This window comes from Penicillium coprophilum (assembly GCF_028826855.1).
Source record: "Penicillium coprophilum strain IBT 35676 chromosome Unknown utg000005l_segment0_segment0, whole genome shotgun sequence".
NCBI classification, from domain to species: domain Eukaryota; kingdom Fungi; phylum Ascomycota; class Eurotiomycetes; order Eurotiales; family Aspergillaceae; genus Penicillium; species Penicillium coprophilum.
In genome coordinates this window covers 1531992-1542768 of record NW_026622724.1, presented here as the reverse complement: position 1 = coordinate 1542768, position 10777 = coordinate 1531992, and the positions used below count along the sequence as shown (strand labels likewise).

The following is a 10777-nucleotide window of genomic DNA, read 5'->3' as shown; positions in this document are numbered from 1 at the left end:
GCCGCGCGATTGTTGTATTTTTCGGACTCGACTTGACTTCCTCTCATCTTCGGAGACAAGTATATCTTTGAGCCTATTGAATGGGTCTGTGGCGTCCAGGCACTTTCACCCATGACTAAGTTCATGGATGTCATCAGTTTTCAAGCATGCCCGAAGCCTTTCGGGAGTATCGCGGCTAAGAGCAGACCTGCTCAATAGTCATTTATACAAGGTATCTTTTTATTATTATCGGACCCTTTCCCTCATTGGACCTCACGCTAAATGATTCGATATCTTCTAGGCAATATCTCATCATGTTCCCAAGTTTTCCGTACATTATTCGCGCAATTCCCTGCATGGCCTAGGTCCACGCAGTTTCCGTTCCTTCCAGTCCACCGCGTCCCTTCATGTGCCCGAGTCACCTGCAGTCAGCACTCAACCTTCACAACTCGATGATTACTTCACCAGCAAGCGGTCAGATTCCGCACTCGACGAACAATGCGCAACAGTCCTTCAAGACTGGGCGAATAGCTCACACGGAGAGAAAAGGCTTGAGAAAACTCCCAGTATTAGAGTAAAACCGAAGCCCGCCGAATATCTCTCCAAAGCTTTGCGAAACACTGGTCATGCCCTTGGATATAATGGCCAAGCGGCCGTGTTTGACCGGGCCGGCTCCAAATACACAATCAAAACACAGAATGAGTCGAGGACAGTTGGTCGACCAAAAAAGCCGTCACTGCCGGTTATTCTTGGGGAGTACATAAGAGAGGTGGACCCATTGCTTTCCTCTGTGTCGGATAAGCGTTCGGAGAAGGATTTGGATATTGTTCTCCAGAAAGTATTCAGAAAAACAAGTCAGGACTACTTATCATCGCGTGGCTACGATGCCGCCGATGTGGCTGCTTGGGCCTGGATCATGAAAAGTCAGAATCCCCACGAGGCGATGGTACGGGTGTTCTTGCTCGAAACCGACAGAGCCAAATCTGGCGCCACTACTCCAAGCATTCCACCTTTTATCCCACTCTATATTTTGAGACAGCAGAACCTCGACCCTCACACGTTCCGTTTGCTCTTGATCTACTCTTTACATCTTATGAGCGGACATAGCTTCCACATCGCTGAAACACCCGTTGAGGTTTCCGAACATGAACCTGAGCTATCACCCCAGGACTTCCGCCCTCAAATCGATTCTGGCACCTGCATGATTTTGGTAGTTCGCCTTATCCGTCATGCACGGCGTGTGTGGCCACAATCACTTCTTACTATTGCACGTGCATTCGCTCGCTTCCTCTCAGCCCCAAGGGCAGATGACGCCGAGAGGTCAGTCTTGGCGACTCAACGTGACGATCGCGTCAAAACCGTCAAATTTAATGATTGTCTCTGGCTACTTTCCATACCAGCCAACATTGCTCCTTACCGCTCAACATCTATCCAACAGCAAGCGCAGTTTGAGCTCCTTCGAGCGATGGCCACCCACAAGCCCGTCCTTCCTGTCACAAGGCAAGGATATCGAGCAGTCGTTGCAGTCCAGCTGGCCCATAAGAAAACTTTTGAAGAGCGCCAGTCTGCTGAACTAAAAGCTCCATCCTGGCCTCCATGGAAGGAAGAAAAACTTGGAATTGATTCCCAGCGTGGGAATGAAGGGATGTTTAGTCGTGCAATGCAGGTACTTTCGCAAATGAAAGATGCTGGCTATTCTCATCGTCTTTGGGAGGACATATCCTCCATTTTGGCGGGCTGGGACACAGATCGCAGTCCGACGGTACAAACGAGGGCTATGATGCGTCGTCCGCAAGCTTTACCCGACAGACATGGATCCCAGTCGAATCACCATGAAATGTGGGTCGCTCGCATTCGCGCCACGAGAACTGTCCGTGAGGCCTGGGCGTGTTTTCTTTCTTATCAAGACCATGGCTTGCCACCAAAGGGTGCCGTCTACGCTGCCATGGCTGAAAAGTTGATATACCGGCGAAATGCCATTGAAAGGGAATTCGACCAAATGAGTCATGCTCTGCCAGGTGATGGCCGTGAAGTTCACCCCGAACCGGCGTCTGCTCGTGATATAATATATGTGCCCACCGAACCACCTACCGTGGATGAGTTCCTTGATCAGATGCGCGCACAGGGGCTTCGGCCATCCGGGAGATTCCTCGGCCTACTACTTCAGTCGGCTACTTCCCTGCGTTCGGGGCTACATTATCTACAATGTAGTAGCCTGACTGACAGTCAAATTGAGGCACTCTCTATTGTGCGGGCGAAGCCTCGCAAATACCACACCTTGGATCTTGAAGCTTTTCATGAATTGCCAGACTTGGTATTTGCTTCGTTCATCAAGTTTCTGTGCGCACATTCGGATATTGCCAGTCTGGATGTCGGCAATCGAAATATTCTCACAGCGGATCGTTTTCCAGCCTTGATAGCCGCCGACTGCTCGACCGGTGCTAAAGTGGACCTTGTCGCATATTCCGAGGGACACCCAGGAAACCAGCATCACCCACGGGCTTTATGGCACGCGATTCAATTGACCAAATTGCGACGTGCTCCTTACACCCCGGCCTGGACCCACATTTTATCTGCCCTGACCCGTGAGCGCCTCACCGGGTATTATGGCTCAAGGAGCCGAAGTCTTCAGCGCATACTGGCATGGCACCAGGCCCTCAGGGCACTTGGTTGGATGCGGCAGCGCAATGTCGAACTAGGCGAGGAAGGATTCCGCATTTTATGTGTGACGTTCACAAAAGCCATTGATGCCGCCCTCAAACATCCTGGAACTGCCGAACAAAGCTTGACGCTAATCCATAGAGCTCGAATTCGTCGTCTCAAAGCCAAAAACGAAGGCGATGACGATGTTGATGGTTTGATGCAGCACGCATTGCAGGTTTTGAAGCATCAGTTTGATCATTTGGTTCTCCCAGCTTCCAAAACCTCGGAGCTTGCGGAGCGAAGTGTCTTTGCAACAAAAATTGCTTCCGACACGCAACTCAGTGTTCCCTCGATGCTGCAAATACCATCACCTGCTACACTGCATGCCTTTGTTCGGGCTCTAGGGTCGGTAGGAGATGACGAAGGGTTGTTACATCTGCTGCACTGGATGAGTCGATCAGCTGATCTACTGAAAGAAGCTGCAGAAGAACATGCAAATGGAGACAAAATGATGCGTCGAACCCTTGTGGCGATCAGGGTGTTTTTGGAACGACAGCAACGGATTGATACGCGGGTACCATCGGACCTGATTGTGGAGGCATACGACCTTATCAGCCGGACAGGCTGGGACTGGCCGAGTGATGCGGAGGTTACAGAATACTGTCAGTGATGTATATAATATTGTAGTTTTAGAGGACTTTGGTCAATGTACATGATACCCCATATATCTCGCTCATGTAGCTTTCGGTAATCGTCGGCCATCATAGCTTTCCCCACACCCGAATACCAAAAGGAACTCCCACCCGAGAACTTTTCCGCGCATTCATCTTGCTCTATTTTAATATCTCGGTCGAGTATAATCCCACTCGATCTTTGAATTGTCTGCACAATGGCAACTATCATGTCGTCGCGCATCGTCCGCCTCTCCGCACCCCTCGCCCATCTCCGGGCGACCGCCGTGCCTACCCGGGTTTTCATCTCTCGGTACAGCACCAGCACAGAAGACGACATCATCAAGACCCAACAGGTTCCGGCCCCAGGTTCAGGACATGTGCGCGTGCTACAGTTGAATCGACCCAAAGCTCGCAATGCGATCTCGACCCAATTACTCGATGCGCTCTCCAAGCATGTTGATGCCATCGCCGCCGAAGGAGGCAACGGGCCAACCCGGGCCTTGGTTATAGCGAGTAACGCGGATGCAGCATTCTGTGCAGGCGCAGACCTGAAAGAACGCGCTAATATGAGCATGGCCGAGTGAGAAATGACCCTAGTCCCGACGCCTGACGCCCGACGCCCAGTGCCCGGGACTTGAACCCACGCGAACATATGCAGCTAACTCAACACGACTATACAGAACCGAAGACTTCCTTTTCAAACTCCGCTCCACTTTCAAAGCCCTCGCCTCCCTCCAAATCCCCACCATCTCTGGCGTCTCGTCTATGGCCCTCGGCGGTGGCCTCGAGCTCGCGCTGTGCACGACCCTGCGCGTCTTCGCCTCATCCAGCGTAGTTGCCCTCCCTGAAACACGTCTCGCCATTATCCCCGGTGCTGGCGGCACATACCGACTGCCTTTGGTTATTGGGGTGAACCGCGCCCGGGACATGATCCTCACCGGCCGCCGGGTGACCGGACCCGAGGCTTACTTTATCGGGCTCTGTGATCGTCTTGTTGAGGTGCTGCCTGAAGAGGAGGCACAAGAGGGTGTTGCGCGCGAACGCGTCCTGCGGGAGAGTATCAAGCTCGCCCTGGATATCTGTGAAGGTGGCCCGATTGCTATCAAGATGGCGATGCAGGCTGTTGAAGCTCATGCTCTGGGCGAGCGAGCGGAGAATGCGGCCTACGAAGGAGTAGTTGAGACTGATGACCGGTATGAGGCGCTGCGCGCCTTTGTTGAGAAGCGGAAGCCGGCGTTCCGTGGGAGGTAAGTGTAGAGGTGATCTAGGTACACTATATCAAAATGACATGCCTTATAATTCTATGACCTTTGACGTGCATATTCTTCTTATTGGCTAGAAGCAAACCCGGATCTTCAACAGAGTACTACTACTTCAAGGTAGAGTGGTATTTCGTACCCCGACATCATGTGGGCATTGCCTTTTTCGGTCATGTGGGCTACAATCGAGGTAAAAGGGTTTCTTATAAGACAAGTCAGTGACTGTAAATAGTAAATAGTGTGATACATTTGGACCAAGTCGCTAGTTCCGTTGGATCTGATCTTTGTTGTTTCCTTGGGTGTTTTATACTTCTGCCTGCACATAGTCTAGTTTTGTCTGAACATGCAAAGATGAAGTATTCAGATGACCATAGACCATGTCAATGAGATTACAAGCAGAAACATCGGTCTTAAAATTTTGCCTAGCCCAGATTAGCCATGTTTCATTACCCATGGTCTAGTACATGACTCACTGGTTACCGGGGTAGGGCAAGGCAGCATACCCCGAACAAGGCATACTCAATGATGCAAGCTACATGGATCTCATCTATGAATAATGTTAAGTGGAGGTCTGACCTCGGGAGTGGCACGGTACCTGGCAAGTTACCCGATCTGACAGGGCTGTGCAATCGGGGTGAAAGTAGGTGGTCAACTCTCGAATAGAATCAGAGAATGGTATGTGGCCCCCGGGATCCAAAACCGATGCAGAAACGCCCATCAAATGAGTCCGGCTGACCTGGGTCAGTCACCCTAGTTACCAGTCACCCTTACCCTGTTACCCCCATAGTCACCTGCATCATATATTTATAAAAGCGAATTCCCTCGAATACTTCTTCTCTCCTCCATGTATGGCAATAGCATTTTGAAGCTTTTGTCCCATTCATTGCTATGTCAAAGCCCCGTATCGTTGATCCAAAGGCCATCAAGGCCTTTGGCTTGACGCAGATCTATACCCCGCGCGATGATCCAACGATCGATATCGTCTTTGTTCACGGTCTGAACGGACATCCTCATGACTCCTGGACCAGCAAAACCACCGGTTGCTTCTGGCCGACGGACCTTCTCCCGGACGTGCTTGCCTCCCAGCGTCCTCGCATTCTGACTTATGGCTACAATGCCAATGTCACTGCTTTCACAGATGGAGCTTCGCGTGATTCCGTCGTCAGCCATGCTGAGACTCTTGCGTCCAGTCTCGCTGCGAATCGAAATGTAGGTAGACATCCCAAAGTGGCTTTGGGTAGCTCGTTTGATATCTTCCCTGGCACAGAGCTTTAAGGACTGACCTGAATTTTCATAGTTGCGAGACTGCTCCAACCGTCCGATCATATTCATTTGTCACTCACTGGGAGGCCTGATTGTGAAGCGGGCCCTCATATACTCCCGTAGTCTCTCAAGTGAGAAGACCGAGCATCTACGCTCAGTCTATGTTTCCACATTTGGTATTCTCTTCCTCGGCACACCTCACAATGGATCTGATATTGCAAAATGGGGTTTGTTGCTGCACAACATCTGCAATGCTGTGCTCCCGAAGAAGTTCATGGAGGCCTCTCCGCAACTTGTCAAAGCTCTGCGAACCAACAATGAAACCTTGCAGCACATCAACAGTCTCTTTGTTGATATCATGGGCCGATTCCACATCTACTTTTTCCATGAAACACAATCCACCGATATGCATGGTACCCGCGAGGTGATCGTAGACGAGCACTCAGCTGCACCGTACATGGAGGGTGTTGAGCGCGCGGGTATCGAAGCTGACCACAGCCATATGTGCAAGTTTGATGATGACAACGCGGCGGGCTACGAGGTTGTGGCGGAGGCAATTCTTCGGTACTCACGTCAGGCCCCTGCTGTGATTACGGATCGCTGGGTGGAAGAGAAGAACGCCCGTACTCAGGAAAAGAAGGCCAAGGCCAGGGAGATTTATGACGGTGAGCCTTGCACAAAAATCGAAACCTGACTTGTTGTCCTTTCGGGTACTAACTAATACAGCCAGAATAGATGATCCCCCAAATCGAAGCATGCCTGAATTGAACGGAAATGGTAGGGCACCATACCTTCTCCCTGCACCGGAAGAGTCTGTCACGTTGAGGGACTATGAGATTGAGGAGCCTCCTGTTCGATGACGCTTTTCAGCGAGCGATGTTTGCTTTTTTTTTTTGTCCTTGATCCTATTCTGCTTTTATCGAGCTCGGTTTGCTCACGTTCACTCTATGCTTGCCTATGATCCGCTTGGCCATTCGCTACCAAGCCACAGGCCTAATACCTTTGCAAATCTATTCTATTATTTTTTATACAATTCAAAGTGTGCTCGTCCTTCTTGTACTTACTTTATTGGTCTTGTCCCCAGGGTGGCTCCATCTCATGTCCTCAAACTAGCTGACCTTCACTTTTCTCAATATGGAAATCATGGTATTTTTTCGAGTCATACTGGCTGACTTCATCATAGACCAAACCATATTACCTCCACCGCGTGGCCCTGCAACAGAAGGTCGCAACTCTCCGGTATCTGATCTGGGAAACAGTGGAACCCTGCAACTTTCCCATTATTCCAACAAGGATTCGTCCCTATTCGTCGCACCTCCGGGATTTCACCCTAATGCTACCTTCTTTGGAATGGAGAAAGAACTTGAAGTATTGCATAATCGGCTGTTCAAAGCCAAGGCCCGCCCCGAAAAGACAATGGCCGTGCTGATATCCGGCGTTCCAGGCTCCGGCAAGACACATCTAGCACGGCAGTACGTGTTCACTCATCGTGATTGCTATCCAGGTGGCATATTTTGGATTGACGCCAAGTCCCGTGAATCGACCTATAAGTGCTTTTGGGAGATTGCACAAAAAGCCACACTGGTTGAACAGAAGTTGACCGTGAGCTCTGAATATTACGAGACTGAGAAGTACGTGAATGCAGTCCGCCTCTGGCTCCAGACACGGAGAGACTGGCTCCTCGTCTTCGATGGTGTTACTTTCGACCGCGACGATGATATCAATAAGTTCAGGGAGGTCTTGCCTTGGAGCAAGCAGTGCAGTATCATATACACCTCGGTCGACACAACGCTGCGCAAAAAGCAGCGATTGTACGAGCCTTATTGTCTGATGATCTCGCGATTACAAGTGGAAGACGCTTGCAAACTTTTGTTCAAAGATCTTGGGATTACACGAGCGACACCTGAGCAGATCTCCAAGGCTACTCGGATAGTTGAGCATTACGAATGTCTACCGTTGGCAATCCATGCAATTGGGCATCGTCTTAATGCAACAGGTAAACCGATTGAAAAGTATCATGTCAAATCTCAAGTGACGGACAAAAAGCTCGCGGAGCCCTTTTTGAGCATCATGAATGATTTGTTTCGATTGCAACAAAAGCAGGCGCTGCACTTAATTAATCTTCTCTCGTTTCTTGGCCACCAGGTGCCAGTGGGCCTTCTGAGCCTCGGTCGAGCGGCGATGGCCGCTGAGAACCTGGAGATCCAGACCAGCGCCCAAGCTGGAGAAGACCCCGATCTCGATACCACACTTGGTACTCTCATTCACTATGGATTGGTTGAACGAATTTCAGACGCCGACCTCTTTCAGCAAAGATCATCCATGCATCGCTTTGAGGGCGATCAGACGAGCTCAGATGTGAAGACTGTTCCAGAACTCTCAGATTCCCTGACAGAGAGTAGTCAAGAAGGCTTTTTTTCCGTCTACAGCCGCGAATCGGTGGTTGATGTAGTCAAGATTCACAGCGTTGTGCAGGGGTTCTGTCGCGATGAGCTCCGAATCAAGGATGAGGAAAACAAAGGCACTATGAGCAAAAGCGATCCTGGTTTCTTTGATACTTGGTTGATTGTTGCCGCTCGCTTTTTGATCACATCGTATGAAGGCGCTATGGAGCGGATGGCTCATTATGAAGACTGTGGCCTTGTCCGGGACTACCGAGAGTACGAAACTCACGCTTCACGACTGCTTGAGCTCTTCCCAAAGAAAGCAATGATTGATCTTCATCCACTAATAGTTCGTGAGACACGAGAGAATCTGCGGCAATTGATGAAGTTCATAAGCAAAGAAATAGCGAATATGTCTCCAAGCTCCTCACAACACTCTATCCGGAACCAAAAATCGGTTTTCGACAGGTCAAGCAGCTCATCGTCATCATTCCGAGATTCGTCAGCCGACGAAGGTCCATCACGTCGGTCTACCTTTAACTGGAGTGATCTCGGCTCACCTCGAGCGGAATCCCCCGAGGAGATCTCAATGCCACCTCCCCGATTCAGATTGGAGCTTTTCCCACCACACATATTCAGACAGGACGGGTATGAATCTGAGGAAGGTTATGAGACGGATGGGGAAGCAACGGAGGCAATTAGAATCTCTCCGGCCATGTCACAAATGAGCCAGGCCACGGAGAAACCGACCAAAACACCTCCTTCTTCGAGTCCTCCATCTACCACTGGTCTATCGGAGTGGCAAGTGGTCAATCGACACTCTAAGCCATGGCCATATAAAGGGAATCAAACAAAGAGGTGGAATAGGAACACTCGTCGCTTCAGAGATACCAAGATTGACACCCCACTGGTCGAACTGTCCTCAGTTCAAGGAAAAGGATCATCAAGCCGCACATCCGCTGCCAAAACGACGAGTTCTTTGATGCTCGCCTCGGAGGCCGAGCAGGCGCTCGCTGCAGTGCGCCGGTCTAGTAGCTCTCAAGCGTCCATTGATGCTCCGCAACCCAAGGTCGTCTCTCCACCAGCAGATAAAGAGAATATGCCAACGTATGCTAGTGTGGCCACCCGGCGAATGTTGGAGGTAGACCCTACTGTCAAACGCCGCCCTTCATCCATTCCAGTCTTGCAGGCTTCGGATGCAGCAAGCGGTTTGCATGCGAATGGTGATCTGCAGGGGAAACCGTCCACAGAATCGCTCGACAGTGAAGCGGACTACACTTTTACGTCTCCACTATCTCATGATGTGTCTGGAGAATTGATGACCGAGCCTCTGAGCCAATCAACCTACAGTGAGCCCGAGTTTCATATGCCAAACTATCATCAAAGAGCAAGCCTGCACACCGCGCCTGGATCTCGGGTTCCTTCTCGGCGTGCTTCAGTGGCACATCTAGAGGTCCCACGAAATCTATCTGCAAGTGTGCCATCCCTCCTTCCCTACCCACCACCGCTCCTCTACGATGAGAACATCGGCGTCGCTTTTTCAAGTCGCAGAAGATCCTCTCAATTAGCATCCAGCTCAATGACTGCCGCCGACGACCCTGGGCTTTCTTCTATTGCTCATCCATCTGCAATCATGCCCGGCACATTGCCGTTACCCAATCCCAACATACACCCAATGGGATCACTTCCAGAGCGCTCCGACCCCGAGCCAATGTCGCGTAACTCTTCTGGGTACTCAAATCAATCATGGGTCACGGAGCCCGTCCGGTATCCACCGCGGTTCTCACCACTTCCAAGTTATCAACAGGCCGCCGAGATGTTTCCAAGCCCACCAGCGAGCATGCAGTACCAACAACAGATGCTCGCCGGTGCCGGTAGCTGGACAACCGAATTACCCCTGGTGGGCAGTTCTCTCCAGCCAGATCCCAACTACCCCAGTCCACCCTTGTCGTCTCACGGACAGCTCAGCTCCATGGATGAAAGACTGAAGTATCCCGACCCGGGCTGGAACCCGGATATCGAGCCAGCGCGGTATTTGCATTTTGGCAGGCATCGAGTCGATGTACGAGATGCGCGACACCGACTCCATGGATCGACTCGTCTGCTGCCCCCACACCCCCAGCAGTATCGTCTCTATCACCCCAATCTGTCGGGTCCTTTAATTCAACATGACGGTCAGGTCTATGCGTCTGCACCGCGCGTGGGGGTATATGGGAATGGGACTCGAACGCGCAGTGGGAGCTCCCCTGCGCGCCCTAACTATGCTGGTCTGGGTATGCGGTTTTAATGACGGTTTCGGACTTTTGTACTGGTGTTTTGTGTTGGTTTGTACTGTTTCCATTATTATTATTATTATTCCTGTTTCTCTTTTGCATTTGCATACAAGGTTGTTATTTCGGTGCGTTCACTGTCCTTTTATACTTGCTCATGTCGCATTTGTGGTTGATTTTGCATAGGGGGTTCTTCCATGAGGCTTGGTTGATACCCAAAAGCATGGTGTTAATTGGGGTTGAGAGTCAGTTGACTGAAACTATAGCATCTAGAGGAGCTTCAACAGAAGAGTTGATGTCTTATC

The 10777-nt window shown here is 50.7% G+C and overlaps 3 protein-coding genes across 3 annotated transcripts; all 3 read left to right on the top strand.

Moving 5' to 3' along the window:
• Positions 1–127: 127 nt before the first annotated feature.
• On the top strand, positions 128–3292 carry N7500_008180 (uncharacterized protein; the record flags this gene model as incomplete). The annotated part of the gene is made up of 2 exons (XM_056679324.1): positions 128–211; positions 281–3292. 2 exons carry the CDS (start codon positions 128–130, stop codon positions 3290–3292), a joined length of 3096 nt encoding a protein of 1031 aa, XP_056529696.1.
• A 219-nt stretch (positions 3293–3511) lies between these two features.
• Positions 3512–4547, top strand: N7500_008179 (putative mitochondrial methylglutaconyl-CoA hydratase (Auh); the record flags this gene model as incomplete). The annotated part of the gene is made up of 2 exons (XM_056679323.1): positions 3512–3876; positions 3977–4547. 2 exons carry the CDS (start codon positions 3512–3514, stop codon positions 4545–4547), a joined length of 936 nt encoding a protein of 311 aa, XP_056529695.1.
• An 896-nt stretch (positions 4548–5443) lies between these two features.
• On the top strand, positions 5444–10489 carry N7500_008178 (uncharacterized protein; the record flags this gene model as incomplete). Its single annotated transcript, XM_056679322.1, has 4 exons — positions 5444–5764; positions 5853–6483; positions 6545–6595; positions 7002–10489. The coding sequence occupies 4 exons, from the start codon at positions 5444–5446 to the stop codon at positions 10487–10489; spliced, it is 4491 nt and encodes a 1496-aa protein (XP_056529694.1).
• Between the last annotated feature and the right edge of the window lie 288 nt (positions 10490–10777).